The 20,430-nt window shown below is 44.2% G+C and overlaps 1 protein-coding gene across 2 annotated transcripts in view; it reads right to left on the reverse strand.

Moving 5' to 3' along the window:
* Rcd-1 (Required for cell differentiation 1) overlaps window positions 1-20,430 on the reverse strand; it is a 99,773-nt gene that overhangs the window by 70,552 nt on the left and 8,791 nt on the right. The window contains exons 2-3 of one of the 2 annotated variants that reach the window (XM_067084240.1): window positions 6,076-6,229; window positions 4,325-4,455 (exon numbers count right to left, since the gene is read on the reverse strand). In XM_067084240.1, coding sequence (XP_066940341.1) covers window positions 4,325-4,455; window positions 6,076-6,123 — 179 coding nt within the window. In that variant the 5' untranslated portion in view covers window positions 6,124-6,229. The remainder of the gene's footprint in view (window positions 1-4,324; window positions 4,456-6,075; window positions 6,230-20,430) is intronic. The other variant, XM_067084241.1, reaches the window with a different exon arrangement.

Below are 20,430 nucleotides of genomic sequence, written 5' to 3' on the forward strand. Positions count from 1 at the left end.
TAAATAAATCAGTATACCTTAGTTTAACCAGACCACTGAGCTGATTGACAGCTCTCCTAGGGCTGGCCCGAAGGATTACATTTATTTTATGTTGCTAAGAACCAGTTGCTTACCTAGCAACGGGGCCTACAGCTTATTGTGAAATCCGAACTACATTATAACGAGAAATGAATTTCTATCACCAGAAATAAATTCCTCTAATCCTTCATTGGCCGGTCGGAGAATCGAACGCGGGCCCAGCAGAGTGCTAGCCAAGAACGATACCCACCTGTCCAATGAGCACTTCTTGAGTAACGTTTTGGAAGAGCTCCTCTTGATGGTTCTAGATGGGAACCGATGCTGAAACAAGGTCTAGATTGCAACTTAGGCTTGTTTCCTCGAAAGGGATGCTGTTGCAGCAGAGATCATCTTAGGTGCAAACAATGATGACGAAGAACTTGGGGTGCTTAGAAGACTGAGTTAGGAGGTCTTGAGTGGATTCTTCTGGAGGTCCAAAGCAATCCCTTCCCAGATCGACTGAGAGAAAAGGTGAAGCGGATCCAGGGATGAAAATAACAATGCCAACCTCTGAAACTGTGTGACTCCCCTGGTGGTGAAGGAGCACCAAAGTTCACTCTTCTTCAGAACCCCGAGAGAGAAAAGGGTCAAGAGTTCCGAAGAGCCATCCATGATGGATTTGTTCGTGCATGACAGCACTCCAAACAAGTCTGCTGCTGCAGTGCTCGTCCAAGTCCTTGAAGTCTTCTATCTTCTTCACAAGGGCTCCTACCATCCAATCTAGAAAGCTGAACACCTCGAAAACCTTGAAGAGGTTCTTAACTAGGTGGTCCAGCTCAGCCAAAGCAAAAGCCGAATGATGAGAAAAGTTGACAAGGCAAGAGAAGCCCCCTTGGGAGGAGGCAGCGACTCCCAACGAATGAGCTCCCCCGGTGGTGTATGACAGGTATCTCCTCTTGACCAGGCGGGAGGGAGGATGGGCAAAAGTAGCCTTGCCTTGCTCTCTCTTAGCAGTGAGCCAGTCTTCGATTTCTTTCATCGCCTTCTTGGATGACGAGGAAAGAACCATCTTGGGGAGCTTGGAGCTATCTTTTGAGAGGCTCCTCATCAGGAAGGAAGAAGTAGGTGAGGCTGGGGCAACTGGAGCGAAAAAGGATGGAAAACTCGCCAGCAGGTAGTGAAGAAGAGTTGCATATGCTGAAGGTGGAGCAGAGTCTTGGTTGATCTCCTCTGCCTCCTCTGACGAGATTGGAGAAAGAGCTAAATCCTGAGTGGGCTTAGAGGTGGGAGCTTTCTTAAGGAAGCCCATGATCTCCAAAAGCTGCTGCCTGATGGGTGCCAAAGAAGGATCCTCTTGATCTAAGGTGGCGGTCGAGAGAAGCAGACATGTTGTGAAGAGTTGGCACTGGGCACATGGACTGTGGTGCCAGGCGCTCAGGCAGTGGCATCGGGTGCTTGGGAGCTAGAGTGGGGCACACTGGAGCTGGGATTGGGCTCTTAGGAGTAAGCGCTGGGCGCTTGAGACGAGACGGGAGCTTAGGCGATGGGCACTTGGCGTGATGCTTCGTGCACTCAACATCCAAAAGAGGGTGCTTGGCGACAAGGCGATCAGGACAGAATGTGACTGGCGAATCCCATGGATGAGAAGGCAGTCAGACTGATGCAAAAACTGAGGGATCCACAGCGTGGGTGCAAGAAGGCTGTGGGCTGTCGAAAGCCTCCTTGTACCGCTTAAAGGTTAACATGCTTCTTCATTGGCAGGGATGAATCAAGAAAGCGCCTGTGGCACACATGATTGGAATCCAAACTGGAAGACAAACGATGTACATCCAAAGACATGCTTTTCTAACGGCCATCTGTCGAAACTAGGGATTTTGAAACAGGCTTGACTGAGGGGGCGGCAACCCATGGGCAAACCCCACCAGCCTCCCTTGGACCTTCAGTATGTCTCCTCCCAGATTTAGGGAAGCGGGACAGTGACCTTCGTCTAGGAGAGCCAGCAGGACGAGAAACCAACTCCTCCACTTGCACTTCACTAGACACTTTCTCAAAAACACTTTGTCTATTATGACTTTCTGGGACGCCCCTATCTCAGACACTTCTGAGACGCCCCTATCTCAGACACTGAATTCACTACTACACTCAGCTTCTCATCGAACTTGGATTCGAGGTTGGCAATGGCATCGGGGTCAGAAGCATGGGAGCTAGGCATGGGAGTATGAGGAATGACAGAAGGAGGGCTGGGAATAGGAGAAAAGGTGTTACCTGGGGTAGAAAGAATGGCAAGACTAAGATCTGACTTAGGCTTAAGGGAAGAATCTAGGCTAACAGAAGCCTACTCTTGGCCCTCAAGGCTGCCTTTCTCATCCTATTCTTTTTAAGTTTCCTAAGGTGAGATTCCAGAGCCTTCCGCTTTCATAAAAATCCTTGCATTCATCACATGTATTCTCCCTTGAACATATATAATTTTCGTCTACAATTACTACACACGGTATGTGCATCATAGGAAAACTTAGTCAGCCTAGGCTTACAGCCTTCGTTACAATAGCGAACACTAGAAGCACTGGAATCAGACATATATCTAATTCAGAAGACTAATCTAAACTGACAAAAGTAAAGCAGCAGCTTGAAGGCTACATGAAAGCGAGAATACTTCGCTGACTTCCAGCGAGAATGCTAAGAAAAACTGATGAAACACGACTGCAGCAGCTTGACTATACTGTATTGCTTGTAAGCACGGCAAAAGCAGAATGACGCTACTGGCGGAAATACTTACCCTCACACCTGTGCAGTGGGCGGGGTTTGTCACCTACTCTATGCAAATGAAGCACTGCTGCAATTTTTTACTTTAGGATTGCTGCGCGAGTTAAAAGCTATAGTAAGTGATTACTTGGTAAGTTACGTATATGAAAATATAATTAAAATACACATGCAATTGTTTTAGGGTAGAAGTGCATTGCATCTTCACTTAAAACTTTTGAGGTTCAAATTGCACAACATCCTCAGGGAGACTGTTCCACAGTCTAACAGTATGAGGAATAAAAGACCTCTGGAACTGTGAAGTTCAACTGCATGGCATATTTACTGCATACTGGTGCTACTGTTTAGCAAATCTGGTACATTTTGGCAGGAAAAGAGGATCAAGGATCAATTGTGATAGCAAAAGTTCTCTGTTCAAATACAACTTATGAAAAATTGACAAAATCACTCAATCAAAGAAATAAATACCTTCCAGAAGCAGACATCCACACTGGAGAACAGTATTCTAGTAAAGGAAGGGCAAATGACTTAAAACAGGTTGTGGTGATTTTATCACTGTTATAAATATATGAGGCCTTATGCATAATGCCTAACTTCCATGTGGTACTTGCTGACACTTTCATTAGATGTTTCTCAAAAAGTAAGAGCAATACAGTACAAAACTTATACCAAGTACTGTACAGTCAAAGCTTCGGACTCATTCAGTAGAGTCCCATCCACTTGGATGGTGAGGATGGGGTGGAAAACTGGTACAAGGTCTTCTAACCAACAGTGAGTTTGTTTTACGGGAGTTCACACATCACACACACCTAATCTGCTACCTTTAGTACTTTCTTTCAGCTGTTTCAAATTATCACTTTTTTTTCCATATTTGCCAACACTTATAATTCATACTCCTTTTTAATTATTTACGTTCTTGAGGATGAGTCTCTCCAGCTTTTTTTTCCTTCATTATCAACTCAACAGCATAAGTAGCTTACTATAAAGATGCAATTCTTTTTCTCAATAGCATAAAATGTTTCAGCTTCTCCAACCCTCACCTCTTATCATCTCTAGGCTCTAAAATACCAGTACAGTACTATGTTCAGCATCCCTAAACCTTAATGCTTCTCCTAATCTATATTCACATTCTCAAAACCAACTATACCTCATTTATGAAGCCAATTTAGTTCTACTATTACACTTTCAGATTGTGGCATGCTTGGATGCTGCTTCCAACAAGCCAATTTAGTTCCACTATTATATCTTTTGTTTGTGGTACACTTGGTCACTGCATCTGATAAGCTTTCATGTTTACCTTTTCTTGGTCTCCCATTTGTTTTACGATGAACACATCTCTGTCCCTCCCAAACTTGATTCTTTTCCCTTCTACGCAATATCTAACAAATTTAAACACTTGGCAGTCTCTATTTCCATGAAAGAAACACATAAAAAAAATCCCCTTTTAAATTAAGTTTTGGAATTTCTCCTATAACAATATAAATAATCAATAGATTTTTAATATCACTAAATATACTTCTATTCTGCTTTCTATGAAAAATTCTTTAGCTTCATCATAAAATCTTACCTTAACTCCAAAAGTGCATTTTCTCTGGTGTCTGGATTTGCTAGTTCAATGATCCAAGTATAAATCTTGTCTCTTTCAGCATTTGTTATGCCACTCCCTGCACCAAGGAATCTTTGATTCTGTGGCGCTCCCTATAAATGAAGAAATAGAGTTAATATCAAGAGCAAACTAACAAAATTAAAGATTGACTTGTTAAGAAAGAAAACTAATTTCACATTAAATGCTCCCAAGACACGTAAAATTGTTAACCTGGTTACAACAGTACATCAGAATACTAGAAAATGAATTCAAAACCAATGTTCATACTACAGAAACTGCATCTGACTTGAAATATATCTTCCATGTTAACTCCCTATGCAAAGCAAAAGCATAAGATAACAAATAACACAGGCAACTCTGTGAAAACACCACAGTTCAATAATTTTATAAGTGGATAAATGGCATACCTATGGTATGTAACATGGGTTGCTATACATTTGCGACTCTTATACAGTCAAAACTTGGATTCACGGGGGACAGGGACCCCTCGCAAATAGCCAAATCCGTATATACTTGACACCCCTCTAAAATGCTTATAACTCCTATGTTGATAGTTCAAACACCAAAAACCTGCTCTAAAAATGCTTATACAGGCAGTCCCTGGTTATCGCCAGGCTCGGTTATTGGCGATCCGATTTTACAGGGCTTGTCTACCGATGAAAATCAGCAATTTTCAGCACTGAAAATCACTAATTTCTGCTTACCGGGCCGACAGCCAATAAGTGTTGATTTTCGGTTAATGGCAATTTTCGGTTATCATCACACTGTCAGAACAGAACCCCTGCCGATAACTGGGGACTGCCTGTACCTGCCTATTTTAATAGTTCCTTCATGAAAAATTTAAGTCACAAAAATATAAAAACACAGTAATTGGTAAATATTTCCCTATAAAAAATTCCTCGAGTATGCAAATTTTCCACGAATAATGTGGATATACGTTCCACAGAAAATCTGTGAATAGGTAAAGCTGCAAATCCAGAATTGCGAATAGGCAAGGGTTGACTGTATCCAGAGAAGTTACCAAAATTATAACTCTCAGTTCCTTATAAATAAGAACACTAAGGCCTTAATAAAGCATTTCTTAATATTTACATATATCTCATGAAACTACAGCATCAATTTCAGAATCTATGAATGAAGAAACTCTGTAGGTAATAGTGATAAGTGTGTTGCCTCTAAGACCAGGGTCAGTAAAAAAAAATTATTTGAACTTTGTTTTTCCCACCCAAAAATCCTAGTCTCTCCTGTCCCTGGATGACAGTTAGATGCTGAAAAAAAAAATGACATTTTTATAATAAAGTTTTATATATACCTCCCAAGTAATTACATAGCTATTAGTTTCTATTAACCGGCAGCTAGAATTTTGAAATTTGCGGTAGCGCTACTTTTGTTTTGGCTAGGCAAGTGACCCTGCCCACTTTCAGGGTAAGAGAGGAACCAGCTTAGCAAACAAGCTCAAAATGTTTATGCCTTCCAACCATGCAAGGGGAGGAGGGAGGGCTTTGATCATGTAATTACTTGGTAAGTATATATAAAACTTTATTATAAAAATGTCATTCTCATATAAGCTACTTACCAAGTAATTACATAGCCGAATCCCACATTATAGGAGGTGGGATGCATGGATTATCTATCCTAATACATTAAAATTAGTAATGTAAAAGATATAGAATTATTGCTAGCATTAGTTAAAATGCTTGCTGGTTCCTTACCGTTGAGAGAGCTGCTACAGGAAAGTACTGCCTCTGGATGGCACTCATCTCAACTCATAGCGGCGTGGCAGTATAGCCAGGAATTGCCTGCTACATAGTGGGATTCTTTTGTTGCAATAGCCCCTGCTCTGGGCACAATACCAGAAAACACAACCTGAGAATAAAAAACAAACACAATCGCCTATAGACAAACGTTGCAGCATACCATTACCCAACCATTGTGGATAAAAAACTAGTGAGCACTCCAAATACCAAGTACCCCCAGGCTCCCCTGCAACTTGAATAAGCTCATCGTTGGGCGAGTTGGTAGAGCTGTGCACTGGCACTCGCTAGTCCCGAGTTCGAGTCTCCAGCCGGCTGATAAAGAGTTAGAGGAATTTATTTCTGGTGATAGAAATTCATTTCTCGCTATAATGTGGTTCGGATTCCACAATAAGCTGTAGGTCCCGTTGCTAAGTAACCAGTTGGTTCTTAGCCATGTAAAATAAGTCTAATCCTTCGGGCCAGCCCTAGGAGAGCTGTTTATCAGCTCAGTGGTCTAGTAAAACTAAGGTATACTCAACTTTTGACACCATGAATCAAGGCGAAAAAATAGGAAAGGTGAAGGAAGCTTCCTACACTCCTCTCAACACAATACCAACAATCGAAATAGTACTACAATTGAGGCGCCTAACGGCAGAGTGTCTCAAGCGCCAAAAACTAAAATTGGAGAAAAACGCAGTCAAAGTTTGGCTACTTTCAGAATTCGATATCTCAGCATTTAAATGAGGTACGACACTTGGGTTTGTTTTAAAATAAAGGTTATTGTGTCTGCTTTCAAACCATCATTGTAAAATAGCCAAGAGTTTAATGCATGCCGAAAGATAAAGCGATGACTGAATTCATCTTGAAATCAATCTTATACTCCGGTACACTGAATCCCATAAAAACACACACCAATGCCCCTGTAACCCTCTAGGACCCCCAAAGATATTATCTTTGTTTTATTTATCATTCTGGATAATTTCTTTGATTATCTTAATCTTCCAGGAATAACTAGGTGATTTTGTTCACTTCAAAAAAAGACCTAAAAGGTAATGCTTTACACAATAAAAAGCAGCAGAAAGATAATAAGATATTTTAATCAGAATACTCTGAGGCTGATACAGTCATCTCACCTACAAAACAATAATAATTGCCGTCAATAATGGCTAAAATACATTTTGATTGGAAAAACGAAGCGCCAATTACTTCAGGCGAGAATCAGGCGTCATAGTCCAGTAAATCATTATCCACGTCATTCTCATGAGGAGTATCTTGAAGGGTGTCTGGAGTAGCAGTGAGGGTATCTTGATCACAAAAAAGCTGGTTGAAGTATGTCATGAAAATCTGGGGGGAAGAATGGAACCAGATCTTTTCTGCTTACATATGCCTCACCTTTGTTACGTAAGCTTTTGGCTACATTTTGCTTCCAATTAGCAAAGTCCCAGACTCTCTTTCTGCCCCTGGAAGGTCCTGGAACATTGTCATCTACATTCGTGTCGGACATGATGAAGAGGAACCAGTATTATTAATGAATAAAGAACAAAAAGAAGCACATTAAATCCAGAGACGATCATGGGGAAGGAAGGTACAAGAATGTTTTTTATTGCAGTGATAGCCAGCGGCTCCGCTGATGGCTAGCCTTTCTCATTGGCCGTGCGGGAGGTGTGGCAGGGCGTCTGGACTCATGGCTGGTTTATGCACCACGGGCGCTTGCGACTCTCTGCCACCCAGACCAGCCAGTGCAGCCATGTGTAGCGTCACTAAGGAAAAGAAGTAATGTTACAAAACGAGAATTTTGACCTTGTTGTTATGGAAATTTGAACTGAAATTTCTTCTCTCGACAGCTAGAGGGTTAGAGATGATGTTGGTGTGCTTAACTCCAAATCGGCGACGGTGTTGCTGACGACACTCTGCCGTTAGGCGCCTCAATTTTCATATACAGTTTCAATGTCACCCAAATAATGAGCTGCAAACACTGATTTGCATTTCCAAAATGATATTTTTATAATAAAATAAAGTTTGTTCATACTTACCTGGCAGATATATATATAGCTGTATTCTCCGAAAGAGACTGACAGAAATTCAAAAACTTATGGCACACGCAGTTGGGCCAGGTGGTTAGTACCCATTCCGCCGCTGGGAGGCGGGTATCAGGAACCATTCCCATTTTCTATTCAGATTTTCTAGAATCTAGAACTACTGTCTCCTGAGGGGAGGAGGGTGGGTACTATGATTATATATATCTGCCAGGTAAGTATGAATATCTGCCAGGTAAGTATGAACAAACTTTATTTTATTATAAAAATATCATTTTGTTCATGACACTTACCTGACAGATATATACGAGTATATAGCTGAATCCCACCATTGGAGGTGGGAAGAGACAGAATAGGATTTAGGAAACAAACATGTAGGCGATTGACGCCTTGGTTCCTTACCTGTTAGCATTGCTGACTTCGTGATTACTGTCACCCAAGTCTGCTTTTGCTTTGCTAGAGACTCCAGCAAGGTAGGGACCTATAAAGCTGGTGAAATCTAGATGATCTGTCAACGGGGCGAGACCACAATGTGACTAGACCATATGACCTTACTGTGAGGGCAAGCGACAAAGCGAAACAACCACCTGACCAAGCCTGAGTTCGTCATAAATTCATAACATAAACTAAGGACTGGGACGACCACCACGGTGGAGACCCAACAACCATAAAAAACACCACCACTAAAATATTTAAAAACACACCTAACCAAAATTAAAGGAGAGGATGAGAGTCGCTTTCTGCCCCCAAGATCGCATTTATGGAAACGTAAGGCCCTAGCGCACAGTAATTCTCGTGGGACGTCTTTACTTCCGTAAGATAATGAGAAGCGAAGACAGAATTGCTTAAGCCAAAAAGTGGCACCCAGAATGTCATTGAGAGACAGGTTTTTCTGGAAAGCCACTGAGGTAGCAATGGCTCTCACCCGTGAGCCTTGACTTTCAAAGGTTTCAAATCCTCGTCTTGAACACTGGAATGGGCATCGATGATGGTGCTTCTTAAAAAGAACGCCAGGGCATTCTTAGAAAGAGGTATATCAGGCCTCTTAACTGAGCACCAAAAGATTGTTAGAAGGACCTCTACAATTCTGGGTCCTCTGTAAATAAAACTTCAGAGCCCTGACAGGGCACAGGGTTCTCTCGGTTCTTGTCCAGTGATGTCCGTCAAGCCCCTTAATTTCAAGGACCTGGGCCAAGGGGAAGACGGGTTTTCATTCTTTGCAAGAAATATAGCGCTCAGAGAGCAGACCGCATCAAGGCCTCTAAAACCTATAATCTTGCTGATCGCCTGAAGTTCACTAACTCTCTTCGCCGTCGCCAGAGCAGTTAGGAAAATAGTTTTCTTAGTTACATCCTTGAAGGAAGCAGAATGTAAAGGTTCAAATCTTTTGGACATAAGGAATTTAAGAACCACGTCTAAATTCCACGAAGGTAACTTAGGGACGGCTACCTTAGAGGTCTCAAAAGACCTTAGGAGATCATGAAGGTCTTTGTTGTCCGATAAGTCAAGGCCTCTATGCCTAAAGACCGCTGACAGCATGCTTCTGTAGCCTTTGATGGTAGGCACTGCCAGCTTTAATTCCTTCCTCAAATAAAAAAGAAAGTCTGCTATCTGGGACACAGAGGTTGTGGTAGAGGAAATTTCCTTAAGTTTGCACCACTTCCTAAAAATGACCCACTACAACTGATACACTGCACTGGAAGAGGCTCTCCTGGCGTTGGTGATCGCCTTAGCCACTGGTCTAGAAAAACCCCTCGCTCTGAGCAACTTCTCGATAGTCTGAATGCAGTCAGACTCAGAGCGGGAGGTTTTTGTGGTACCTCTCGAAGTGGGGTTGTTTGAGAAGATCTATTCTCATGGGAAGCGTTCTTGGAAAATCCACTAAGAGTGTCATGATCTCTGTGAACCACTCCGCTGAAGGCCAAAAGGGGGCGATTAATGTCATTCTCGCCCCTTCTGAGGCTACAAACTTCCTGATGACTTCCCCCAGAATCTTGAATGGGGGAAAGGCATACAGGTCCAGACCCTTCCAGTCCCAGAGAAAGGCATCTACTGCTAGTGCCCCCGGGTCGAGCACGGGAGAGCAGTAAAGAGGCAGCCTTGTGGTCCTTGACGTAGCAAAGAGGTCCACCAGGGGGCGCCCCCAAAGCTTCCAAAGCTCCTGACACACTTCTGCGTTCAGAGTCCACTCTGTTGGAAGAAGCTGATGCTGCCGACTGAGAAGGTCCGCGCGTACATTCTCGACCCCTGCTACGAAGCGCGTGAGAATTGTCACCTGACGAGAATGTGCCCACAGCAGGATCTCTTTGGCAATCAGGAACAGGGACCGAGAATGAGTACCTCCTTGTTTTTTGAGGTACGCCAGGGCCATGGTGTTGTCTGAGTTGATTAGAACAACTCGGCCTGCAACTTGATTTTCGAAGAACTGAAGAGCTAAGAGAATCGCTCCCAGTTCTTTTAGATTGATGTGCCAGGACACCTGTTCCCCCTTCCAGGTGCCTGACACTTCCTCCCCCCGCAAGTGTTGCTCCCCATCCCGATGTGGACGCGTCGGAAAACAACACTCAGGTCGGGGTTCTGAAGAGAGAGAGACCCCTTCTGCCAATTTTACGGGATCGAGCCACCACCGTAGATGGTCCTTGACAGAGAGAGATCTTGAGAGACACCTCTAGATCCTCCTTGTTCTTCCAGTTGTCTGCAAGGAAAAACTGGAGGGTCTGAGATGCAACCTCCCAGGGAAACAAACTTCTCTAGCGATGAAATGGTCCCCAGCAGACTCATCCATTCCCTCACCGAGCATGTTTCTTTCCCCAGGAAGGCCGAAACTTTTTCGAAGCAGTGCTGCTGACGTTCCTGGGATGGAAAAGCTCGAAAAACCACTGAATCCCCAGGTAAAGAATGGACTGAGAGGGGATCAGATGTGATTTCTCTAAATTCACAAGAAGTCCCAGGGACTTCGTCAGCTCCAAAGTTGAATGTAAGTCCTCCAGACACCTTTCTTTCGATGAAGCTCGAATGAGCCAGTCGTCCAGATAGAGCGAGATCCTTATGCCCGCAAGATGAAGCCACCGGGCAACGTTCCTCATCAGGACTGTGAAAACCATAGGAGCCGTACTCAGTCCGAAACAGAGAGCTCTGAACTGGTACACTCGTCCCCCCAGGACAAACCTCAAAAACTTTCTCGACCGAGGATGAATGGGGACATGAAAGTATGCGTCCTGGAGATCCAGAGAGACCATCCAATTGCCTGGTCTTAGCGCATTTATAACAGACTGAGGCGTCTCCATTTTGAACTTCTCCTTGATGACAAAATGGTTCAGTCTGCTGACGTCCAGGACTGGTCTCCACTCCCTGACTGTTTTGGAACCAGGAAGAGATGATTGTCGAGACTCCAAATCCAGGAACTCTGGATCCTGTAACGAAAGAATCTTTCTCGATTACACTGTTGAGGGACCAGAATCCGCCCCTCTTACTCTCAGGCTTCGAAAACAAGAGAAGCCTGGCTCTACTACTGGTGTCTGGAGAGTCATTTCTTGCCCCTTGGATTAGAAGGGGCTCCGCCTCTGGAGAGGCCTCTTCCTCGAGAAAAGGATCTTGAGGAGGAAGATTTGCCACGAAAGGGCTTCTGCCTCTTGGAGGTTAGTCCTTGCGACGACGTAGACGGGACATTAGGACGTCTGGAAGACTGTGCAAGGAGGTCCTGAGTAGCCTTCTCCTTAAGGCTGGAGGCGAGATCCTTGACTAGCGGCTGGGGGAAGAGATGGCTAGACAGAGGGGCAAAAAGCAATTCCGCCCTCTGAACAGGAGAAACCGACTTCGCTGCAAAATTGCAGTATAAAGCCCTCTTCTTCAAGAGAGTCGTACCAAAATGAGAAGCCAGTTCATCCGCACCATCTCTGACGGCCTTGTCCATGCAAGACAGCACACTGGACAGCTCCCCCAGAGAGATAGAATCTGGACTCCGAGTCCTCAAATCCAAGGCCCCCAAGCACCAATCTAGAAAGTTGAAGACCTCCATAGTCCTGAAAAGGCCTTTCAGATGGTGGTCAGTCTCAGAAAGTGTCCAGGACACCTTAGCCGAAGAAAGGAGAGACCTCCTCGAAGCGTCGACGAGACTCACAAAGTCGCCTTGAGAGGAAGAAGGGACCCTTGAACCAATTTCTTCTCCCGTCTCGTACCAAATCCCAGCTTTCCCGCACAATCTAGACGGGGGTAGAGCGAAGGAAGATTTGCCTTGAGATTTCCTATCTTCCATCCAAGAGTTAACTTTCTTGAAGGCTTTTCTAGTAGCGAGCGAAGTCTTCATTTGCAGGAAGCCGGGCGATTTCCTCACCTTCGAAGAAGCTAACTGCGAAGGGGGGGATAGAGGAGCAGAAGGCTGAAATTTATCCGGAAATAATTCCTTCAGCATACTAGCCAAAACCTGATAGTCGGAAAAAGACGACAAAGGGGGCTGCTCCTGTTCTGCAGAGTCCGACTCCTGAGACAAACCTCCCTCTTCGACGGGAGCGGCAGGAGAGTCTTCCGAGAATGGAGGAAGACTAAGACCTTTGGATCCGATCCGGCAAAGAGACCTCTTCTTGTGGGAAGAAGCAGAAGAAAACTCCGGAGCGTCCCGCACAGAAGCGTCCTGCCGAGCGTCCTGCCTCGCAAGCTGCCGAGCGTCCTGCAGAGAGTCTAGACGGGATGGGAGAGAAACGTCCTGGTGAGCATCCTGCCGAACGTCTTGAAGAGCGTGATGAGAAGCAAGAGGAGCGTCATGTCGAACGTCTTGGCGCGAACTCCTACTAGCGGCCAGCTGAGCTGCAAGAGGGGCGTCCTGATCAGCCAGAGCGTCACGACGAGGCAAGGAAAGCCGATGATCCGACGAACGATGAGGACGACAACGAGAACTCGCAGGAGAGAGAGATGAACGAAGAGCAGGAGAGGGAGACCTCTTAGATCTCTTAACTGGCAGCGTCAAATCTTTGCGGCGCCTGAGGCTCAGACTCCTTTGCAGCGAGAAGGGAAGCCAACTGCCGCTGCATACCCTGGAGAAGACGCTTCGAAGGAGAAGAATCCCTCTCAGGAGAAGGGCTGCTCTTATGAGAAGAAGAGGGGGGAAGGAGCATCCTCCTCCTTCTACCATGGGCGACGACAGCTCTCTTCTTGGGCGGCCTGGGCGTTCAAAAACGTCCTCCTCAGGTGAAGTCCTGGTCCTCTTCTGCGGCGGCAAGTCGTGCAGCCAGTCAGGTGAAGAAACTAGCGCACGAGAAAGAGAAGAAGCGTCCTCCTCTGCGAAGCTCCTCTTGAAAGAACGAGAGTCCACCCGAGAACGCGACCCCTTGCGTGGAGAGGGCGCCTCGGAGGACGAGAAGCAATCCTTAAGGACTCGTGCGCGAGCACGATCCTTGGCAGCCTGGGAAACGTCAACATGGCCTTCGAAGGGACGCCAGATCGGTGGGGGTCCCTGTAACCCTCTTGCGGCTTTTGACATGCCCACTCCCTAAGTCCTGGGAGTTCGGCAGAGGTCCAGGCCTAGAGGCGTTATAGGGCGATCTGATGCCCCCTCCACAACACTATGGGGATCACTGCACTTCACTACACTTTCAATAGCCATCACTTTTGACTCCAAGGCACGAATGGAGTTCAAAATCTGCATAAGGGCATTACCTTCCAGAGCGCAATCACAGGGTCTACAGGGGAGGGTTGGCGACTCTACAGGAAAGGTGAAGCATTAGTAGGATTAACAGGTGACAAATTAATACCCTGACTCCCACCAGCCGACACACTCCTGGAGGAGGACCTCCTGATCTGGTCACGCTCTAACTTGCGTGCGTAAGAATCGTAAGCCTTCCAATCAGAATCAGGCAAAGACTCTCACTCCTTGCAGCGATCATCCAACAAACAGACATGCCCCTACATCTCATGCATACTGTGTGAGGGGTCTACCAAGCTTTCGGTAGCCTCACCTTACACTCCTCCACAACACACTCTGAAACTAGCAATACTAGAACCAGACATCTTGTTCAAGAAAAGCCAAAACCAAAATCAAAACAGTCCACAGAAGCGTATGCCTATCCACAAATCCAAAGTCAAAAAACCAAAAGACAATCAGAATACTCAGTGGAAAAGTTTCCGAAATCCATCAGCGGAGGTATTGACAACAGGTGTTGACAATACCGGCGACAGAGAAAATCTGAATAGAAAATGGGAATGGTTCCTGATACCCGCCTCCCAGCGGCGGGAATGGTACTAACCACCTGGCCCAACTGCGTGTGCCATAAGTTTTGAATTTCTGTCGGTCCCTTTCGGAGAATACAGCTATATATATATCTGTCAGGTAAGTGTCATGAACAAAATGTTGTTTGTATAATAGAGGCAATAGACAAATTATGTGTAAAAGCCAGGGACGTGGCAACTGCCCTCACTTCATAAGCTTTGACCTTCACTACGGGCAACGTATCCTCTTCAAATTTGCAAATGCGCCTCTAGAATTAAATCCCTAATGAAAAACACCAAAGCATTTTTAAAAGAGGGGGAGAAGGATCCTTTACTGAGCACCAAAGGTTGCTCGACGGCCCACAGATCTTTTCCGTTCTTAGTAAATAGTATCTTAATGACCTTACAGGGCAAAGGGTTCTCTCTACTTTTTCTGGACCTAGGATATCTATTAAACTTTTAACCAAGACTCAAGACTGGCAAAGGTATGGAAAGGGAAGCAAGGGAGCCAGGTGTGGGAGCATGTGGTAAGATGGGTAGTAGGAGAGAATTGGCGCCAGGGCGTTAGCGCTGGTGACGAGCGCATGAATGAGGGTGCTGGGGGCGAAGCTGGTGCCCGAGATTGGTGCCAGCAAGGTTCGTAGCGTGAGCTGGTTCTCGGCTGTCGAGAACGTCAACTCATAGCCGCCAACAAAAACCCCCAATTCTCTCCTTTCTTCTTTCTGCCTAACACTTTGATTCTGCAAAGGAAGGTGTGACGGTTTTGTCAAAATTTTTATTTACTGGAGGCTTCCAGGAAGCATAGGTCCGGTAAATAAATCATAATTCCAAAAGTTACAGGCTTGATGAAATGGCAAAATACCCAAGAACTACTTTCAAGGTAATTATCGGTGGCTTGCGCAAAGCATATGGCCGATAAACAAATCATAAATTGCCAAAATTATGGCCTAATGAAAGATAGTAAGGCAATGTCGTAACATCTGAAAATTACTGTACTTTAAAGCAAAAAACATTACCAGTGTCTCACCAGCAGCCTTTGGTTGATAAACAGTTCATGAATTACAAAAGCTAATGCTTAATGAGAAGACATAACATACACCAATTACTTAAAAATGAAATGCCGTAACATACAGGAATTACTTTTAAGGCAAAACTATTATCTTCGGCTCGCTAGTATATTAAGGCCGTAAACCAATTCACAAATTGCAAAGGCTATGGCCTAACAAAGACCAATTATTTTATAATTGTGTCTAGACCAATTACTTTATAATGGAGTCGTAACACTCGGGAATTACCTTTAAAAACAAAACTATTATTGGCAGCTCGCTATTACTTTATAGGCGGAAAGCAATTCATAAATTGCCAAAGTTACGGCCTAATGAAAATGCATAATCTACAATTTACTTTTACAATGGAATGTTGTAACATCCGAGAATTACTTTTAAGGCAAAACTATTATCGGCACCGCCGGAAGCCTAACCGGTAAACAAACCATCAATGCAAATCGCGTCGTTTACCGGCGGCTCGATGATGACTGAATCAATGTAAAACAAAATAAGAAAAAACTCATCCTGAAAGATTTCAGCTTGAAAGCTACAATATGATGGTTGAAATAAGGAATCCTCCATCGGAATCCAGCAATAACCGGAAAATAATGAAAAAAGCTACCACCAGACCAAGTGTTGTCACCAAAGACAGCAGGAGACCAATGAGAATTGTTTGCTAGGTCATTCCAATATTCCGTTAATGGGACGGGCTGATCACCTACACAAACTATACTGAAGTGCTACCTGCGAAATTTTGAATCTAAGCTGCCGTTAAAGTGGAAACTATAGCTATGTAATTACTTGGTAAGTTACTTATATAAAATGAAAAATTACACTACAGTATACAGTACAGTCATTTGGTCAAAGCTATCATTCTGAGAAAAATTTCTAGAGTTCAGATGTTATGTAGGCTCTGAATTAAGCCCAGCCTACATAAGGGATTATTGATTTTACAACTAAGGTGGGGTAAAGTATTGGTGTTATTTTTTAGGCGATTCTGAACACTTACAAGAAAACTTGCCCTATCTGGATGTTTGGGTTTTGTTATTGACAATTAGGTTCCTTCAGAAAAGGATATTTTCATTTAAGAAAATGATATTTTCATAATAAAATTGTTTCATATATACTTACCAAGTAATTACATAGCTATAGTTTCTAACTCGTGCAGCAGCCTTTATTTAAAATGTCACAGTAGCACTTCGATAGTTTAGTGTTGGTGACAAGCCCCGCCCACTAACAGGAGTACAGTACTGGAAACAACTTGGCAGAAAACCTCATTCTGTTTGTGCCCGTATGTCCATGAGAGGGGAGGAGGGCAGGCTGATTCTGTAATTACTTGGTAAGTATATACCAAGTAATTACATAGCTGAATCCCACACTGAATGGGGGTAGGATGCATGGACATATTCTATTCCAAAACATTAAGGCATGGTAATGACTTTGAAAGAGAAAAATTGCTAGCATTGAAACAATGCTTGTCATTTCCTCATATGGTAAGAGAACTACTGTAGGTGAATACTTCTGGGTGGTGCTCATCTTGACCTGTAGTGGCGTGTGGCAGCTGAACCATGGGTCACCTCTACTAAAGTGGGAGGTTTGCAGCCAAGGATAGGCCCGATCGCTGGCAATGCATACACAAGTGCCTTTTCCCTGGGTGGAGTACCAAAACAAAAAAGAAGCAGACAATGCTTTCACCTATACTGAAAACACCACAACCCATCCGCTGAGACTGGTGGGTACTCCAGGTACATTGTACATAGCCGGACACCTATGCGCGTCCCTGAGGGAAGAGGTTCAAGTCCTTCGTGCCCTTTTCCCTCAAAGGGGACCGAAGAGGGAAGTCGTCCCGATTTAGACTGATGTTTATGCCTGTTATATAAATGAAGTCGGTTAGCTATAGGATCGAGGACTCGAGTGAACACTTGAGATGCCGCAGAGAGGCCGAAGCAAAGAGCCCAAAACTGGAAAATTTAGCTAGTGCTGGGCACTCCGAGAGGAGACAGGCATTTAGACGCTGATGTGGGGCGCCTGAGAGTGTCCTGAAGATGAACCTTAGATACTTCCTGAAGTCTGGATGGATGGGGAAGTGGAAGCATGTGTCCCGCATATCCAAGGTTATCATTCTATTGCCTGGAGAATGGATGAATGGGTTGACTGGTTCGTCTCTACCTGAACTTCGTCTGTTGGATGAAGAGAACAAGGGCGCTTACGTTGAGGACTGGTCTGCAAACCCTGATGATTTGGGGACCACAAACAGCCCTCTGAGTTGATGTCCTTGGCTTCTTCTATGGCTCTCTTTCGAAGAACGGAGGAGACCTCTTGTGAAAGGGCCGAACTTGAGTAGGCTGTCAAAACGATGGGAGAGGGGACCAAAAGGGGGCTCTCCAAGAATGGAATGAGTAGCCCTCCCTCAGAACCTTGACAATCCACTGATCTGTGGATATGATACTCCACTTCTCCCAAAACTTGAGAAGACTGGCTCACACTTGTGTACGGAGGACTTCTTCCTCATTTCTTGGGCGAAGACTTGAGCCCCTCTTGATAGTTCTGGCCAAGAAGCTGACATTGGAGCAGGTCCTAGACTGGAATTGGGCTTACTCCCACAAAAGGGATGTTGCTGGAGAGTAGAGACTGTCTTGGGAACAAACGTGGACAAATCCTTGAGGCGTTTGGAAGAATGCACCGGAAGATCCTAAGCTGCTTTAGTTGAACAGGAGCACCAAAAAATCTCTTCTTCAAAACCTCCAAAGAGAAAAGAGCTGCAAGTTCTAGAGAGCCATCCCAAGTGGTTTTGTCTACACGTGAAAGGACTTGTAGCCAGTCTGGGGTGAAGTCTCCAACTAAATCATGCAATCTTGAATCTTCTTAGCTAGCGGTCTCACCATCTAGTCCAAGAAACTGAAAGCTTCAAAAACTCAAAGAGGTCTTTGACAAGGAAGCCAAGTTCTGCTGATGAAAACAATTCTTGCCGACAAAAACGCTGAGCGTCGGGAAGAGGGAACTTCCCCGGTGCTGTAGGAAAGAAACCTCCTACGGATTAAGTGAGAGGGAGGAAAGACGAAGGAAGCCTTACCTTGCTCCCTCTTAGCAGAAAACTAAACTGCAATCTCTTTGAGTGCCTTCCTACAAGACGAGGAAAGCACCACTGTGGAGAGCCTATGTCTGTCATCTGGATGGCTCCTTATCAGGAAGGTTGAAGTAGGCAAGACCAGGGGCTAGCTGGAGCCAAAAGGGGTGGAGAGCTCACCTGCAAATGTCATATTTCATTTATGCCACATTTAAATAAACTACGTTTCTTAGTAAATCTAAGATAATTCCCAATTTGTATATCTGTACTGATCATGAAAGGAAGGCTATTGTGAAATCTCGCTTATCAAACCAGACGTAGACGTCATCAATAAGTACCTGTGTAGTGCTTTAAGACAGTGCGTCATCATACATTAGCATGCGTTTGCATAAACTCAGCGTTCTCCTTTGCTCAGAGCTGGAGGCAAAGTCACGTAGCAGTGGAAGTCCTTGGGAACGAGGTCATATGTTTGTTCGTGTGTGTGCATCTTAGTCTTGCTATGTAAAAGTGTGAAAGCTTAGATATTAGATCGACATGGGGAGATCATCCTGTGCAGACCAATTGTATTCTTTTGTATACAGCATTTATAATGAAATACAAGAAAACCACTATGGAGTTTGTCTGAAATCCTGCAGAACATTGGTCTGATCTTCCAAAAACAGTCTTATTCTACAGCCATGGAGAAACTGAAGATGTCATAACCAAACTCTGACTGAGTTCCAAACACAGTCCTTATAACCAAACATTGTGGGGAATTTCTGATGAAATACCTTCCTACAACAGGTGGTGGCAGCGCAAAAACAGCGCATACAACAGTATACACAACAGCGGTCACAACAGAGCTTTCTGGCAGCACCTCTACATGGCGTCTACATTTGGTAAACGGAAGCTCCGACACGGGCGAGATGCCCAAAACCATAGACAATTGTCATCTTCAAAACGACATGGTTACAGGTGACGGAAGAAAACAATCAACAACGGAAAAAGCGAGGAAAACATCTGACCTTCACAACACATCTACCCCAACGCATGGCAGAGAGTAAGAAGATAACGCTATCGAAGAGCCAGTCACTTGTCTCATAAGCTTATGATATTGTTACAGCAACCCAACATAACTCTCAGGCACCCGTCCTTGCCATGCCGTTAGACAAAACCATTGAGCCAAACACACCATCGATCTCACGGTCAAGGTTAAAAGAAAATTGCCAGGCTCAGAGGTTTTAATTCTTCCTGATACCTCATTTTTTTTTCATACCTTTGTGTTCTTTTATTTTTGACGCCCTTACACGGTATACTGAATTAATTTACTCAAAAAGTAAAACAGCCATTGAGTGCGCTAGGAAGTTTACGAAAGTGCTATATATGCAGACATGGAATTCCAAATATAATAATCTCTGACCAGGTGGAGAATTCAATAATCACTTTAACTCATTGTCGAAATTCTGCAAATAAAGAAAGTCAATACGATGATATACCATCCTGAATCTAATGGATTGGTAGAACGGGTTAATAGAAAGGTGCTAGACATACTGGCGTGTAAACATAGGCGGTATGGACCCAAACTGGGATATTGCAATACCCACTGTGTCCAGTACCCTAAATAACAATTATCATACTTCAATCTGCATGTCTCCCCATGAAGCTGTATATGGGATACCTGCTAGGTCACTTTTCACATATTATCCCCGACATCTAGTTTATCAGATCCGTTGAAGGATATATATAGATGTTAGCCGAAGTAGATATCAAACACTTTATCAAAACCTCTTACAGGCTCAAGTGTTAATGAAGAATGCACATGATAAAAGCTAAGGTCACAAAGCCTTACCAAGAAGGAGAGATATAGTATATGTACAAGTCTATGTTAGAAAAGGGCTAAATTGGAAATTATTGCCTAAGTTTGAAGGTCCTTTCATAGTTAGAAGTTTTAATAGGTAATCGACTTAAAATTCGGAATCAGTCCGATTCAACGGATGTTCTA

The sequence above is a fragment of the Macrobrachium rosenbergii genome, chromosome 41 (assembly GCF_040412425.1).
Source record: "Macrobrachium rosenbergii isolate ZJJX-2024 chromosome 41, ASM4041242v1, whole genome shotgun sequence".
In the NCBI taxonomy this organism is placed as follows: Eukaryota; Metazoa; Arthropoda; class Malacostraca; order Decapoda; family Palaemonidae; genus Macrobrachium; species Macrobrachium rosenbergii.